The 18,329-nt window shown below is 38.4% G+C and overlaps 1 protein-coding gene across 1 annotated transcript in view; it reads left to right on the top strand.

Moving 5' to 3' along the window:
- Positions 1-1,423: 1,423 nt before the first annotated feature.
- The window catches only part of LOC118564231 (tyrosine-protein kinase JAK1-like), a 37,592-nt gene continuing 20,686 nt past the window's right edge, over positions 1,424-18,329 (top strand). The window contains 3 exon segments of the mRNA XM_036141649.1: positions 1,424-1,699; positions 15,143-15,351; positions 16,113-16,236. Coding sequence (XP_035997542.1) covers positions 15,150-15,351; positions 16,113-16,236 — 326 coding nt within the window. The 5' untranslated portion in view covers positions 1,424-1,699; positions 15,143-15,149.

Genomic DNA, 18,329 nt, shown 5'->3' with positions numbered 1-18,329 from the left:
CATCTAATGTTATTGTAAATGTAATGTAAATGTTATAGTATCGAGTTTAACAGGACAATAGCCTTTTAATTATTAACACCAAATGTTACTAAACATGCTCTTAAAGTTACAGATTGCTATGTATGCTAATTATGTTAACCTGGAATCAATTTCATAATTCAAGCCCACAGCTGATCTTTTTGTTTCATTTTTCTGGAATTAAGAAGGAAGTCCTTGGGGTGCAGCGTAACCTCACCATCAAAAAGAGAAGCTATACACATTCACAAGGAAATCAAACACAAGATGAAGACACAATCAACAGACTCAGACCCGTTCAGGATCACTAATCGATCTGATATGAACAATATTTTATCTGAAAAACAATTGAAAAAACTTGTAGGAAAGGGTTGGTCAAACAGAAAACACCCAATAATTTTCCAGTTTTCTATTTGTTTTAATCGCTTATCTCCAAAATCTATGCTTTCTGGTGTTTACATCACTGAGAAATTTGACGTGCAAATATTTTTGAGTTTTTAAAAAAGAAACAATCTCCATTTCTATATCTCTGTGACCCAGTTTAAACTTTAACGAGCACATCAAATCATTTCTAGATTCTCAAGTCCAAGTCAAGCTACTTTTCAAGTTAAAGTTGAGCTGCAAGTCTGTTATAATGTAACCAAGTCACATATCAAGTCATCAAATAATCTATCCATCCATCTTATAACATGTATATCCCTTGTGGGGTCACGAGGGGTGCTGGTGCCTATCTCAAGCTGTCAATGGACGAGAGGAGAGGTACACCCTGGACAGGGCGCCAGTCTATCACAGGGCAACACAGAGACAAACAGGACAAACAACCATTCTGGCACACACTCACACCTAAGGAGACTTTAGAGATGCCAATTAACCTAACAGTCATGTTTTTACCTGGAGCATGCACAGGGAGAACATGCAAACTCCATGCAGAAAAACCCAGGGCTAGGGTAGGACTTGAACCTAGGACCTTCTTACTGCATGGCAACACCACTTCCCGTCTGTGCAGCCACTCAAATAATCTAATAATGAATGATTTTAATTACATTTAATGCATTTTTTAAATATACAAAATGAAGAACGTTTAAAATATATAATATTCTTTGCTGTAAGTATAAGGTAAGCCAGAATGTTCAGCTGTAAAATCACAATATCTGATACAGTTGTTTTTTTTTTTAAATCAATTTATGTTTTACAATTTTTTTAATGTATTATTTATTTACATAGTTTAAAGTGAAACAGCTGACTGAATGTTGTTTGTGTTATTATTTCATTTAGTCTTTGTTCTAAAACTGGAAACGGCTTTAAAAATCATGTTTTTGTCCCTCCTCGTTTCTTGGTTTAAAGGGTTAATGACGTCATTCGACTCATGCGTATTAGCCAATCAGCGGGGGAGGTTTACAGACAGCGACCGCGTAAGTTTCGGGAAAGCGACGTTAGTTGTCAGGAAGGCTAGCTCCCGCTGAAGAGGGTCTCGGTGCCTTCCTTTCGGACAATTAACACCAAATTACGCCCCGTTGTCCGTCTGTTTGGATACGGGGACATATTGGAAGCAGGTTTTCGAATCAAACCGACGTGAAGGGATATATGAAAGGCGCTGGGAAAAGCAGAAACTCCGTCGAAGCGTCTTAACAAATGCTCTTCTAATCGAAAGGAAGTAACTTGCCATCCTGGTGAAGCTTGCTAGGTGAGTTGAAAAAAAAAAGTCAGTTTGTTGAATGTTTCTAATGGAAATAGCCGATGTCTTCTTGTCAGTTAAAAAAAACAGCGACTCGTTTGTTGTATTTTTTTTTCTCCCTTCATTGCTTTGTGAGGTCCTTGCTATCGAACCTGCTAACAGGCTAAGGTGTTAGCCGACACAAGTCTACTTTCGATCATAACGACTCCGTCCATTTTCTGCCTGCTCTGACGCCAGATATAGACGTCTGTACGCACGGTTAACTCTTTTTCTCCAAACATCCACGGTTAGCAGACGACAAATTGAGATAAATTCTTATGATAATCCGTATTTCCGGGCTAGTGTGAAAGGTTTGGATTTTGCTGGATTTATTAAGTTCCTTTCCCCCCCCACCCCTCCACCATGGGTACAATGATCCAATTTGAGAAAGTGAAAACGAATTTTGGAACGATCCGGTAATCATATGAATGCTTATGGTTTACTTTTTTGCTTTTAATGGGGTTATTGTCCTAATCCTGTAATTTAAATATGCATTGATGTGGCGTTTAAACAAAACTGCAATTGACAAGGTTTTCCGCTTTGATCCCTTTTTACCAAATTGTTTGGAAATATCTTTCTTAAAGTTTTTCGCCCCAACTTTAAATCTGTTGAGCAAGTTACCATTAATAAATTAGAGTTGAGACATAGTAGCAATGACTGGAAGTAAAGAGAGAGAGAGAGAAAAAAAAAACCCAACGATGCCAGGGAAGCGTGGGCGGTTTTGTAAGTTTGAGGTTGCTAACTTCTGTATTACAAGGAAACACCCGCCATTGTGTGAAATATTCTTATTTGCTCTTTAAGTAATTTTTACATAAACTTTAAGGGAGCTCTTAGGTGATTACTGAAGTCAGGTAAAAAAAAAAAGTGTCTCCTTTTTAAAATGTTTATTTTTTTTGGCTTTGATTTAGTTGGGGGAGTGCTATGTCATCTGTTTTCTGTCATGACATTTGATTTTTTTTTTTTTTTTTTTTTTTTTTTTAAAGGGTGAAAATTAGCACAGACTGACTTTTTCTATGTGTTAAAAAATTGGCGTCTGAGATATTACAACTTCAAGCTACCTGTTTTTTTTTTTTGTTGTTGTTTTTTCAGTGGTTTAGCAGCTTTCACCAAGTGAGACACTTTGTTCCACATTTCTATGTAGTCTGATGAGAACATTATTGTTTTTCTATTTTATTAGAACAAAATATATATATATTTTTTTTTTTATCCAAAAAATAATTACTTTGTGGCATCAGTTAATCTTAAGTTTTTGAACATTAGAAATTGGGCTGATAATTTGTAAAGCCTCCTGCCAAATGTCATCAGGTATAAGGATCCCAAGTTCCCACTCCTCTATTATTGAAACGGAACGGGGACTAATCTCCTGTAGTGAACTATAAAATGGTGAAATTCTTTGTTTGGGTCCTGGATATTCACTTAGGAATTTGTCTAAAAATATTAGGCATGCTCCTCTCAAATTGTGGCTAAAGTGATCAAACAGTTCAGTAGTTATGTTAAAAAAAAAAAAAAAAAAAAAAATGGGTGGGGGGGGGTTAGGGATTTGGTATGTCATCAAGTTTTGTCTTATGTCTCTGTTACTCTTTCTAGCTTTAAACTGAACTTCTATTCACATTGGGAGCATTTAATGTTGTCATGGTAAAGGTGCATAGCTACGTTATTTTACTTTTTTTTCATTTATATGTCAGTAACTCGCTCTGGTTGCATACATAAGTTTTTCTGAAAGATTATCATGTCCTGCTGGCGTATTAGTTGTTGTTTTGGTGTTTTTACGCTTTGTTTTTGCTCAGTTTGTTAGTAAATAAAGGCGTTTGTGTTTATTGATAATAACAACAGAGGTACGACACTGCGCATGCGCAGCAGGGGATAAACAAGGAAGTGGCTAACGGCTATTAGCATCTCCCAGCGATAGGGCTGGGTATCATCTAGGATGAGCCGATTCGATACGATTCTCGATACACAGCTCACGATACGATTCTCGATACGTAGCTCAGCTTGATTTGATTCCAATATCGATATTTATTTCTTTGAATTAATGCTCAGTGATTCAATCACCAAAATCAGCCAAATATTATGTTTATGTTCTATTTATTGATCACTGACATATTAACAGGAAAAAAAAGTGCATTTGCCTCAATGCATTTAACGTGTCACAGAAACCAAAAATGTGCCCAAACATCTGATTTTAGGGACAAAGGAGCTTCTAAAATCCTGTCGGCCGTTCCACAAATTCGTCTCACTTGCTCTCCTTCGCTGTGAACTGTAATGGTTGCGCTGTAATAACGCCCCCTAGAGGTTGGGAGGTATATCGATATTGAAAGCCAGAATATCGATATTAAATCGTTTTTAAAAATATCGATATTAATCTTTATATCGATTTTTATGCACAGCCCTACCCAGCGAAGTGTCAAAACAATGAAAAATGATCCAAGATCCAGTGTAAATAAATAAATGGATAAGATTTTCAGAGGGATAAGACTGGAATGTTGCTGGGAATACAGTATGACCGTTGGTGTTCACTGAAGCGGACGCTAAACCTGGCGAGGCTCGGATATGACAGCAGAGTTGATTGCTGTGAGTAAACATTCTTATTAATGCTGTGATAATAGTAATAGCAATGCTCTTCTTAGCATTTTATAGTCTTAAACATTATAAATAGATTTATTGGTTCTTACCTTGATGCCGTGTCCCTGTGCTGGGTGCCATTTAGCTATAAAAAGCTATCAGAGTGAATGCTTGGTGTAAATAACCTTTTTTATTTATATATATATATATATATATATATATATATATATATATATATATATATATATATATATATATATATATATATATATATATATATATATATATATTCTCCGTCCATTTATCTTGTTGAAATTCTAGATTTTGTCCTTTGAGGTGGCGCTGCGGGGTCAGCTGTGTGGTCACAGATCCCAGGATCTCTGAGTGCAAAACCACCTCCTCCAGCTCTTCTGTGGGAAGAACAGCACATGCACTGTGACCAATTGTGAAAGAGAAACCCTGGAGTTAGTCCTTGTTCTATCCAAGGCCTTCTCCCAGTGGGCCATGAGTCACATCCCTCACAAGAGAGGCCCGTTACGTGTCTGAGCTGGAGAGCCGCTTCACATCATCCGTCCCTTTTTTCTTTGCAGATGAGCTGTTCAGCTGCTTGTATCCGCTGCGTCACTCTTTCTGCCACCACAGTTCATTGAGTGTTTGAGCCTACATGAAATGATAAAGTGCAGAGAATACGTGACACACCGTCAAGTATTTGGGGAAATGCAGGCGCTGGACTAATTCAGCTGTCGGTCTTTCCTTCAGCTCTTTTTCTCACTTGTAAACAAAATCTAAGCTGTCAATGACCCTCATGATAGCTTCAACTCCCAGTTTTTGCACGACCAGAGCCTTTTGTCTCAGATTCTATTCAATTAAAATTTATTTATATAGTGCCAATTCACAAAACATGTAATCTCAGGGCTCTTTCCAAAGTCAAATTCAAGATCACTACAACATCTGCAAAGCAGCAGGTCTGAACAGCGCCTCCTGCCATTGGTGGCTTTGACCCGTCCCATTTCTCTTTGAGACTTTTAACATCACAAATTGCAGACAGACTCAGTCGCTTGCATACTTTCCAACATGATCCTAGCTGTCAAACAGTGCAGTCGGCTTCCGTTTATTATTCAGCTTGATTTAAATAAAAGGAAAACCAACCGATTTGCATTGAGTCACGACCTTGCCTCCTGAAATTGAGATGTAGCTGTGCTACCACGAAGAATTTTCCTACCGTCACGCGTCTACTGGATGGGTTGGATGTTTGGTTAGAAAAGCTGTAACCTTTGCAGTCTGCCATCCACAAAACAGCCTATAGAAAGTCATACTCTAACTGGTGAGATGTTGTTGTTTTTTATTTGTTTTATAAAACACGATGGTGCCTGCCTGTTAATGTTGGCTCTATTGGTTGTGATCGCCTACGCTTTGCATCCAAGGGCTATTTTTAGCTGACATAAGTGACTTCTGTAGCAGCTCTGCCGGTGACGGGGGCAGAATGTTTTATTGTTTGCAGCAGTTTGCAGCATTGGTAGGCAGAGCTGCTTCAGCCTAGCTGAGCGTTGTCCTTCTGATCTGCTTGTGCGTCAGAGCTCAATATTTCCCTCCAAGAACTGCCTATAGTGCATTATCCAGACGTGTCGGTGAGCAGGAGCTGGTCAGAACACGGCAGCTGGTGGAAATCTCCCTTTTTCCTCAGAGGGTGTGGCTGCACAACATTTATAATTAACTGGAGAAAACAATACACGGAGGTTTATCACAAAACCGCCCTAACTTTTGCAAAAAAAAACAACAACTAGAGTTTGCTAGTTTTTCTCTCATTAGCACCAACCAGGTGCTCAATTAACTAGTTCAGTGAAAGTTAGAGCTCAATTCCTGTGTTTGTTTTTTTTTCATTACATTTTCAGAATGTTTTCAGTCATAGACCAAATAAGTTAATTACCGTCACACATTTTTAAATTATTCTAACATAATGTGTATGAAAGGTAAAACTTGAGTTTTTTTATATGCACGTTTTATTAATAGTCCCCAATAGCCATGTAATGTACATTTGAAAAAATGCTTATTTTGTATAGATTTATTAACTTAAAACGGTAATGTTCGCTGCCTTAACAGAAATGCACATTGTATATTTGATTATTCCTGTAAAGTCAACAGATGAATACCAAATGGCAATTTGAATAGTTATGATAAAGACTTCATGTGCAAAACAAAACATTTAGTTTTATCCCTCATTGCCATCTAAATATTTACATATTCAGCCAGTGTTTACGGAAATGAAAAGCTAACTTACGGTAATAACTTGCCTCCTCTCACATGACATTCACACCTCATATTATTCAGATATCATAGCAATTAATAACCCTCTCCAACCCTCCCTTATCTACATTTTGCCCTGATGTGGAGACATCAGCAGGAGGGCTGTCCTTCAGAATTGCCAGGAGACTTTTCTTCTTTCGCTCTTTGTTCTCTTTGCCGTGTAGCATTCAGCTCCGCTGGGGACTTTAAAAGCCCCTTCTCTTTTATCGTCTTATATCTGCTTCATGAAAGAACATCAAATCATTCTTTGTTTTAATAACAGATTTCAAACAACTGAATTGTATCTCCTGCTTAATGACAAGCATTAATTATCTGGGCCAATCACAAATCAACCACTAAACCTCAAACCCTGAACCCTAAACGGCGTCCTCACTGACCTGCCTGGAAACTTGTAGGGTAATAAAGTGTCTGGCAGGTCCAGACACATTAAACCTAAATATAAAAATACTTCTGTGCTCTACAAGGTCATGATTGCCGCAAATCTCTTCCCTGTACTTCTGCACCGTTGCCTTTGTAGCTGCGTTGGCTGCTATCTCTCTCTGTTTATTATCCCCTTACCTTAATTACAAAGGTTATCCTATGTCAGGGGCCTGCAACCAGTTGCTCTTTTCACCTTCAGTTTTGGCTCTTAAAAACTTAGACCAAAAATGCGGGGCGGGGGGGAATTGGTCAGTGTTTCTAAATGTAAAGATAATTTAAAATTGCTAGCTTTAGGATGCATTTAGTTCTCCAATATATGCATACCATTTCTAAAAAGAAAAAAGGAAACTAATATTTTACCATAGTTATATGGCGTATCTTTTTGTGTATAGGTTGCAAACGACTTGCTTTTTTGTCATTTTGATGGCATTTGCCATAAAAATCAAATGTCCAATTGAAGAAAATGCATTAAGCTTAAACCTACATGTAAAAATACTGTTGGTTTAAACAATAAAAACTGTTCTTTAATGAAAAAAAATTTAACCAAATTTCCTATAGTATACCATAAAAACAAGCTCTTGTTTCAAAGAGATGTGTAACTTTTGTTGCTATAAACTTTACTTTGTTTAGCTGGACCGTGGGCAAAAAAGGCTCTGCGGGTTGCAAAGGTTGCTGACCCCTGGCCTACATCATCAACTCAACAAATGTCAATTCATGTGTCATTAGAGTGGGTGAGGGAGAGATGGAGAGAGCGAGGAAGGAGGAGTGTATCCTTGAATCTACATTCATGATTTATTACCATCACTGCATCAGCCTTGTATGCGTTATGGCAATGAATGGTGAGCATTATGCTGATCAACAACAATCACATGTGGCTAGCAGCAGGTTGATTAGGTAGAATCATTTTCACTAACAGTTTTTTTTTTCTATAAAAGTTACTTTTGAACAAAATATTAAATAATCTTAAAAAAAAAACCTTTTCAAATAAAGCCTGCCATGGTAATGACTGGTAGCAGTGGGAACAGGGCTCCATATAATTACAATATTTAACAGATCTACCAGAAGAACACGAAAGATTATCTTAATTGTGCAACTTCTCGTCTACACAATGCATCATGGGTAGAAAAAAAAAACGTATTACAACACTGGGGTTTTATTGGGGCAACATGTCCCTGTTACGATAATGGACTCTACATACAGGAGACGCATGTATTTCGCTCTTACGCGCACACTGCTCACACCCACACCCCCTTCCCCCTGCACAGCGCTGCCATCATTCAAGCTCAAGATTGCCTGTGGGCTGCAGCCGGGTGGTGAAACAACCTGCTTTACAGGAAAACTGACATTTTCTGGAGCGGCACCTGCTCAGGAAAAAAAATAAATAAAAAAAGTCCGGTAACCGTCGGCGCAGCACGGCCGGCTCCGCTGTGGAGACGGAGCTGTAGAGCAGCAGAGAGGGACCTGTAAGTTGTGCTTGTTCAAATCTTTAGGCTAAATCCACAGTTTTCTCCAAACTCCCTACTGCAGCTTTAAGAAATAACAATTGGTTGCTGCAACAATGCAATATCCAGTTCAGTTATCGTTGTGGTGAAACTTGAGATATGGGACCTGGTAGCTCTTCGGCGTTACGCCCTCTGTGTGAGCGGGACAGCCCGAGGTTACAGACTATGAGCTATTCTGTGTGTCCTGGGGCCCGCGTTCGGATCTGTACTGTCTGCCTGAGGGTAAAAGCTGGAAGAGGTCATGTGGAGGGTGGTACCTGTCCCACGGGGTGTCGTTTTTCAGTCTTCAACAGTAGCCCAGACGGTCTTCCCTGCTCTTTTAGCCACCCGCTGGAGATCGGCTGATTAAAGCATGTTGGCTAATTGAAATTGCTGCAGTTAGCCGCAGTGGCTAATAGGCGTTGAGCTTGAGAGAGTACCCTGAAAACTTCAAATATGGATCTAATCAGTGTTGTTTAAAACGGGAACAAGTGGCATTGAATACTCCAGTCATAAAGGTGTTATGCAAACCATTTATGTATAGTTATATTCATTTGAATAAACCGTCTGCTAAATTTAGTCGCAAATTTCAAGTTTATTAATGCAAAAAAACAAGGTCGTTGTTGGCTGAAGTGGTCGTATCTGCCCGTGTTGCTTGTTGTAACTTGCTATTTCCAGAACACCATTGGCTTTAAAAGTGGGGATGGGGTGGCGTTCCTTTAGTTTCCGCATAATAACTTTCATCTAAGCAAACGGGGATATGGCCAAACAAGCGGAAAGCGCAGTTGGTTGAAGCCGAGTGTGGAGGAACAGGATCGGGAGGTGCAGCTGCCTTACTTTGTCTGGTTTTCCCTTCAAAGTGACTGAACTGTAGGACAGGTTTCACAGTTTTAGGGTCGTAACTGTTCAAAATGTTGCTGTACCTTTACCCTGGTAACCCGGCCAGAGCCTAATAAGGAGAAGAGGTGATGCCACACCGCTTTGTGAATATTCCCTGGAGATTTGTAAAGCTTACCTTAACTTGGAGTTTTCAAAAAGACTCCCAACATATCCAAATAAGCATGAAAGAAAACAGGAAGCACGAGTCAGACGCCTTCCCTTTACCTGGTCCCCAATGACTGCGTTCTGTCGGTTTGAGTTGCAACGCTCCGCTACGTGCTTGAATAAATAAATACTGAAGCAACAAAACAACACACCAGTTATCAAAACCAAACTTCTGAAACCTATATTTACTGTAGGTAAAGTATATTTGTTGCTGCATATTCACTTGATCTCGTAATGGCTCAGTAGATATAAAATGACATCCAAACAGTAAAGCTTTTGTTCAAACAGGAAGTCTCTCTTTAACATAAAAGTAGGTGTGTGTCTCTCTCTCTCTCTGGTTCATTTCTGGTTCAAACGAGTCCGTTCTGCAGTCACTCAACTTACTAATGGTTTCTACTTTTACTCAAGTAAAAGTATGCTTTACAATAATATTACTCCAGTCAGAGCAGAAGAGACACTGCTGTAAAACTACTCCCAAAAAGTGATTTTTTTTATTTTATTTTTTTTTTTCCATAAGTAAACACAACCAAGTTACTACCCACCTGCACCACCTCTGAGTAATAGAAATAAAGGAAAAATAATAATTGGGGAAAAAAATGCATTTTTTTTTTTTTAATAACAAGGATAAATCTGCAGCTAAAAATCAAAATGTTTAAAGTTCAGCGGTTCCTGGTTGACTTAACATCAATACAGTGCAGATACCTTTTGTAGTGAAAATGGTCACAAACACAATACATAAAGTTTCACTTGCATGTTACATTCTGGATTTTTTTATTAGATTACAAAGCACAATTTAATTCATATAAAACAGAACCCTTCTAGTGTACTTCAGTTAAACTCTTTATTGTCTATTTATTTATTTATAGACTGAAATTACGCATTCATCAAAAAGGCAAACAGCTAAGTTAAATTCAAACATAAATACTGCCTTTTTCCAAACCATTCTTACTTCTGTTTAATAGAATAGAAATACCCGTACTGTCCCATAGTGGGGCAATGTGCATGTGACCGTGGCAAAAACAGATGGGCCTAGACACGAGACTTGCACAAAATATTAATTAACATGAAAAAAGCTAATTTTAAAGCAAAGCTATACAAGAGAAGAGAAAGATACTATGTGATAAATAATAGATATTAAGGCATCTTCAGATAACCAATACGTGTTCACGTTAGAAATTGAAGAAAAAAGCAGCAGTTAATGATGTAATATTTTAGTTAAACATCTTTTTTGTAGCACAAATTAACAAAAAACTGCAGACATCAACAGAACCAAACTCTACTCTGAATTGACATCTGTCTCTGCAGGTTTGTAGTGGAACCCGTTTCTAAAGTTTATTTTCATTGTGCAGCGAAGGAGCTCAGCTTTGTTGGCTCCAACATCAGCCAGGTGCAGTTTTCTCCGGTCCCTCATAGTTCATTTACAGGACAACCTAACAAACGCACCCTCTACTCACGTACGGCCCTTACGTGATTGGCTGCATGGCCGCCATGTTGACCAATCAAAACGAGTCCTGGCGAGAGAAGAAAGGTGTGACCGAGCAGCGGGTAGAAGCGCTAATCTTGGGCAGCTAGAAGCTCAGTTGATACAAGGCAGCTCACTGCACGGTTTTCTTTTCTGGTAAATTTAAAGTGTCCCTAAACTTCTAAAACTTTAGCTCTCTTTCTCTGCACAGCTTTTTGCCTGTTACTTTGTCTCCATAGCAGATATCCATTCTTGGCATCCACGTATCAGCGGGCTAGGCTACCATTAGCATTAGCCGTCGGGCTGAATCACACTGAATAAATAAACAATGTAACGAAGCTTGGAGGCAGATCATTTTGCCTCGATTAATTTTATGAATCAAATCATTCCATGAATCGTGAAACCTCTAGTTTATTTCAGCCTCTACTTTTACTTGTATATTTTATCTGCATTTTATTTTTCCTCTTTATATTATATCGATTGCTTTTAGGGGTGGACGATATAAAAAAACAAAACAACATATCAGTAAAATGGAAATCATATTGATCGAGAATTATCAACAAATTCAAAACATTTATTTTACGTGCAGCCCTTGGCCATTTTATACTGTTGTTTAGCGACCTAATTTTAGGTAAAGAACACAAATTCAAACTCAACCCTTTATTCAACTAACTTCTTACCAAAACTACACGTTTTTTAAAAAGAACTTTTGCTCTCTGAACTCTTTGAAGTGGGCGGAGCTTGGCGACAGCATGTTCCTGGGTCTGATGATGGACTGGAAAGCAAAAGGAAGGAAAACTGTTATTCTATTGAACTTTTTATTGACCCCCCCTTTTTTTTTATATATTATCAATATACGTCTATAGATCGATATACATTATTATTATTGAATTATCTTCCAGCCCTAATTGCTTTATTGATTGTAGCACTTTGAGATTTCGTGTAAGTGCAGCGTTCCCCCAAGACTTACCCAAGGCTCCACACGCTCGTTCAATACGTGTCTGGCACGCGCCCAACTCCGACAGTTGTTGACTGGACTGAATTGTTGCTGTGTTTATGTTCGATCTCTTTCCAACGTCTGAAAACCTTCAGCTGTCGTCCGCTGTTGTTTGTGGCTCAGTAGAGCCTGGCGTTCTTTTGGCAGACAAAATGAACCCAGTGACTTTTTTTATTTATTTTTTATTAGTATTCTGCAAACCAGAGCTTGTAGACAAATGATTCAGAAGCTCCTGTTGTGTAAAGGCCTTTCAGTGTAATTGACATGATAACAGGAGAGGTCATATATGGTTATGTATGGTTACCGGTTGAGTAAGTTGCTGTTTGGGGGAAATAAAAGATGACTCACTAAAATCCTCTTCTCGAGAAATTCAGCTGTAACGATCTAGATAACGGGGTGGGTTGACTGTTGGTTAAGCAGGTAGCTGTCATGCTGGTCTACCCGCCGCCTCAGACGACAGCAGGAAATGCTTTGTCCTAAAGAGTTGTTTTTTTTTTTTTTTTTGGTTTTTTTTTCTCCTGCTGTTTACTTTTTGTGAGACACTTATTTATTTTTATCTTGTTGGCAAGAAAAAGTGATAAAATATTTGATTCAAACCTTTCCTTTTTTCACTCTTATGTAGTTACTGAATAAAGTGCTGTTGATTTTTTTTTTTTTTTTTTTTTTTTTTTTTTTTTTTCTATTTTCAATAGTTTAATACTTTTTTTTTTCTCATGCTGTGATACTAAATGTGGACTGATAAATGCTTTTAGTAAGAAGCAAGGTTCATGGTGTTTTGAGAATTAAAGTAGACTTGATGTTTGTCTCTCTTTGCATTTTTAGTGCTTTGCTTGACTTTTTTTTTGTGATTGAAAGGTGATATGGCCCCCCCAGCCATACAAACAGCCCACCGTGTGCTTATTAAAGGGCCGTCGGCCCGATCATTCCTAACCTATCCCCGCTTTATACCAAGCTGACTGCAAAGTGGTGTTTGGATTGAAATATTGTTTTGTTTCTTGCTACTTTCTCTCTTCTCCTTGTTTGAAAGAGAGACATTTTAGCAAGGTTCAAGGAATCTTTACTGTCCCCTTAGAGCAATGTGCGTTACAGTTCACTGTAGCAGACAAACAAACAATCACTCTGACATACACAGGGGAAAAAAGCAGGTTAATCACTCATTCAGGAGAGAAATAGCTGCAGGGGAAAAGGAATTTTATAGCCTGTTAGTCCTACATTTAGGCAGGCCGTACCTACTTCCTGAAGGAGGAACGGGGGGGATGGGGGGTGGGTCTGATTCCCAAGGATGGAGCGGGCCGTGCTAAGAGTTCTGAGCTGGTAAAGGGCATTGAGGTCATTCAGGCAAATTCCTGTAATTTTGCTGCACACTCTTACAATACCCTGCCATCTATTTTGTTTTCTGATGGAGCCAAACCAGCAAATAAAGGAAAAGGTAAAGACGGATTCTAGAAAACATACTCATAACGTTGCTATCAGCATTAAAATTGCACAACTTTGTGTAATAATGCATGCGCTGGTGGGACTTTTTACACACAGCATCAACTTGGGTCTCAAAGGTCAGTTTGTTGTCTAAATACATCCCAAGGTACCTGTAGTTGTGGACAAGCTCCACTGCTCCATTCTCAATTTCAACAGGGGATTTTTTTTTTTTCCAAAAGTCAGTCAACATCTCTTTTGTTTTTTTCACATTGATTTGTAGGAAGGAAGAGCTGCACCAATCCACAAATTAGGCGTAAAAAACAAATAATAAAGGTGAAATACCACAGCTGTTCTTCCACCTTCATTATCGGCCTTTTAAAAAAAAAAAAAAAAAAAAAAAACGGTATCGGTTGATCTCTAAACAGCATTGACCAAAAATTACTTTTTGATAAATCGATCTATAAATGTGCTTTTAATTCAAAATCTGCATTCCATATAACTTTGTATATTGCTGAAGACAATACCGTATCAAAAAAAATTTAAGCCGCCTGCATATAACTATAATCTAATTGTAATTTAAAAAACGCAATTTCCAAATCGCAGAGGTCTGCAATTTTTGGTTACGTAAAACAATTAATGGATACGACGCGTCCTTTAGGTGTCGGTATAATGTTTAAAGTGGGTTTACCTCCCCATGGAAGGGAAAAGAGTTGCACCAGTGACATAATCTAATTTTATTACTTGTTTTAGAGATTATATAATCATACTTTTTTTTTTTTTTTTACCATAAACTTTCAGGAATCTCAACATGGCATTAAATATTAGTCAAACTGTTTAATACAAAGACTTGTTTTGTTGGTTGCACATTATGTTCAACAACGATTGATGTCCAACTCAATTAAAAGCTATTTTCTTGAATAATAATAATGATATTCTGATTAATAAAAAAAGTTGTTTTAAATAGCCCTGGTTTACAAACATTTTCTTTTCACAGTTATTGCATTAACCACCAGCAGAGAAAAGTCATAATTAAAATTGCAATTATGGTTGAAATGTATCGCAGTTTCCATTTTTGGCAAAATCATACAGTCCTAATTGAAATGAGTAATAGTTATATTATTAACTCTTGTGTTTAAAAAAAAAAAAAGAAAAGAAAAAAAAAGCACCAATCAATATGCGAAGGTTCATATGTGTCAGTGTTGCATGCTTAGTTTATTGTTAATCAGGTTAAAGAAATCGCATTCTTTTGTTTATTTCGTTTAATTCTTAATTTTATGTGGCAATGTTGGCCTATGTGACGATGTTCGGACATCTCTGGCTTAGATCTTTGATCAGCACGTAAAATACTGAATATCATGGTGTTTTTATTTATTTATTTTTAATAGGGGCGTGGCGGTGATCTTCTAATCTTGTCATTTTGTTTAAAAAATATGACCTGTCAAAGGACCCACAGCACTTTTTTCCTCCTATGTTGTGGTTCCTCAAATCCAAAAAAAAAAAGGAATCCACAGGTTAGACCTCAGATAAACCTAGAAATGGCCCAGGATGAAGCTAAAAACCTGATTTATAACGACTTTTACATTTATTAAAATGCATCTATGGTGTTGTTGTGTTCAAGCAAAGGGAGCGTGTGAATGTGGAGTTTAAACGCCAAATACCTTGTGGAAGAAAAGCCATCACACTAGCCTTTAATGTGGCATCTGACTTGTGTTATTTCTGTTTTTCAGAATCTGAATGTCAGCTTCACTTGTGATGGAGTTGAGCAGGCAGCTCTGCATGAAGATGAGGAAAAGCAAGAAGACTCAATTTTCCTCTGTTCCTGCTCCCACTATGGGCCTGGAAATCCATTTCTATGTCCCAGAAATACGCCACCTGGAGTATATCAAGGGATCCTACACAGCTGAGCAGCTATGTGTGGATGCTGCCAAGAAGTGCAGTAAGTAACTAATCCGTCCAACCTTTTGGATTAATGATGGTTGGAGGCTTCCCATTAATTCTAGTGTCGATAGCATCAGGCTTGTATGCTCTTGTTGTAAAAAATCTGGCCATCATGAAATGTTGAATTTCGTAGATGTAGGCTTTGCATGCTGATGCAAAAATCTAAAATTTAAATAAAGTTTGAGGCAAAGCTGAGTGTATTTCGAAGCAACCTGACGACAAACTGTGCAACGCTGTTATGCAGTAAAGCTGCAGTTTTAGCAGCGGTGACAGCCAATCACAAGGAGTTATTCTTTCCACTTAAAGTGTACCTCACACAAAAATCAACTTCCTTTGCATATAAACTGTATAAAGTTATGGGTTTTACTTTAATGTTACTGTGCAATTTTTAAATTTTCATGCAAACTTGTTTAGTTCAGGCAATATTTGTCTTAAAACTGTCTCAAGGAGTTTAGCAGCCGAGGAGGAAGGGCTGTAGCACAGCAGAGGGGGGGGGGGGGGGGGGGGCTGTAAGGTGTGCTTTGTGCTTGTTAAGTTTTCAGGGCAAGTCCACAGTTTAATCTAAACTCCCTATTGCCGCTTTGTGTAGAAGTGCAGTTGTTCAACAATAAGTTGCACTGGATTTATTTATTTATTTATTTTTTTTACATAAATAAGAATTATTTGGAAAAGCCTATAAGTCTCTGTATTGATCAGCCAGTTTAATCTGGGTTGTCAGTCTGATTGATGTTTTATCTCCTCCCTTTTCCTTTTTCTTAGCGATTTCTCCGCTCTGCCACAACTTGTTTGCCCTTTACAACGAGCTAACTAACACATGGTACTCTCCAAGCCACGAGTTCAAGATCACAGAGGACTGCGGCATCAAGTTGCACTATCGCATGAGGTAAGGGTGATGTCACAGCGTTGGCCGCGCTGACTACACCCGTGGTGGGTGTCATGGTTCTAACAGAAGAAAACTGTGTTAAGAGCTGAGAAGGTAGCAGCTGCTTTCATTAGTTCTCTGCCTCATTCGTTTACTTCAAGAGCTGCTGCTGCTCCAGACAGGACACATTTATTACATTTGTACAGTTTTTGGTGTTTATTTAGTCAAAGAAAAGCCATTATAAACCCCTAATTTAATGGTTAAAGCCTATTGGTAATGTTTGTGCCTGCTCACAATGGAACTGTGTGCAGTTCAGAATTTATACATAAAGTTATCGCTTCTAACAAAATAGTTTTGCTGTGGCAAAATTTAAATGTACAGATTTCTTTACCCTGGAACGAATGCTCAGGTATTGGCCAGTCATTACAAAAATATCCAGTCATTACAAAAATACACGGTGTACATAAATTAGGCACGTTGTTTTTCTGAGAATTCATACCTGACTATTTGGAAAACTAAAAGTGAGTTTTGTCTTTCTTCAGTGGATTAATATCTGTGCACAGTTATTGGGTAGCTAGTATTGTGCAGAATGTTAGCTATAATGTGTTGCATTTAAGTTAAAAATTTAAATTTTTACCATGTCACTTATTTATGTAAGTGTTCAAATGACATCTGCCATCTAAAAGCTGCAACCCTTTAGGAAACATTTAACTCTGACTTTCTAACGATCCCTGTGGTTGTATGTTCTAAAATTATTGGCATTATCAATGCACACATTATGTTTTTGTTCTGTTAGGCTTCTGTTTCTCAATACAGGTGAGAAAAACTAAACGTTAGAGGTCCTAATGCTGCCAAAGTTTTATCTCCTATTTAAAAGCAGCAACCCTGCTGCACCTACCCAGATTTACTAGCTGTGTGTTGAATACACTTGGTCCGTCTGGCTGGCCAGGCTGTGATGGTGCCGCCCACAGTGACCCCTGTGACTCGTTCAGCCCTCAAACTGCCTTGGACTCTTCAGCAGAAACGATGTCTTCGTTGATGACTGTCGCAGGCCAATCATTTTGCTGCTCTCGCCGTTAGTGGAACGACCGTCATCTGATTGGAGCTTTGCGGCTACCGGGAAGAACGTCGTGATATAACGCAGTTTGTTGACATCCCCACGCTTCGACGTTGGCGTGATTTCAGAAACCTTTACCTTTAAGCGGTTTCACAGGGTCGTAAAATGAAAAGAAGCGAGAACCGACCTGACGCACGCGTAATAATGGCATAATAGTCGCCCAGGTGTCAGCCAAAGAGCCGTTACGCTGATTGAAAGTCGGCATAACGGCCTAATTACAGCGCAGTTTTGATAAGTGACAGCGTAACGACACGCTACGGTTACTGGAATACTGTCGAGTTCCCCGTCAGATATTCTCACCAGTTGTGCAGCATTTTACACAAAATGGAAAAAAAAAAAAAAAAAGATTTTACAGCAAACTAAGTCTCACTTCCTCTTTTGCTGTGCTTGACTCTGTTAGAAGCTCGAGAGAAAAGCGCTTGTGGATGGAGCTGAAAGTGCTGCGTGTTGAGTCTGTCTGGCTTCATGATCTCGCTGCCGTCTGTCTGTCTGTCTGCGCTGCACTCACGTACACCGAGCAGACACGCTGTCTATTGTGTTTTTTAGCGCGAAGAAATGATGATTAAGTGCAACCAGCAGTCATTTCTAACAGTGCAATAAGGAAGTTAAGCAGTGTAGTAGGGTAAAGGCTTTGTTTAAGTCTGAGTGTACACAAAAACGGCCTAGGTGTCTGTGAAAAACTAATAAGGAATTATTAAAAACTTGTATGGCGCAAATTTATATTCCTACAAATTTAAGCAATATTGTGTCAACATGCAGGCGCCTGAGTAGATTAGAATATATTTCACTAGGGTGGATATATAGTATATCGCAATATATATCGATATTGAATTAATACCGTTATTCAATAACCGTGATGACATTTCCAATATTTCAATATTCGTTACAGTCACTGATTACAGCATTTGTCACTGACCGACGTTCTGGATTTTACGTAGTTTTGTTTACTTTTATCTGTTTTATTTTTCTAAAGCAAAACTTTCTGAAATGTCTTCCT

The sequence above is a fragment of the Fundulus heteroclitus genome, chromosome 9 (genome assembly GCF_011125445.2).
Source record: "Fundulus heteroclitus isolate FHET01 chromosome 9, MU-UCD_Fhet_4.1, whole genome shotgun sequence".
Lineage (NCBI taxonomy): Eukaryota > Metazoa > Chordata > Actinopteri > Cyprinodontiformes > Fundulidae > Fundulus > Fundulus heteroclitus.
This window is presented reverse-complemented; position numbering and strand designations above follow the sequence as displayed.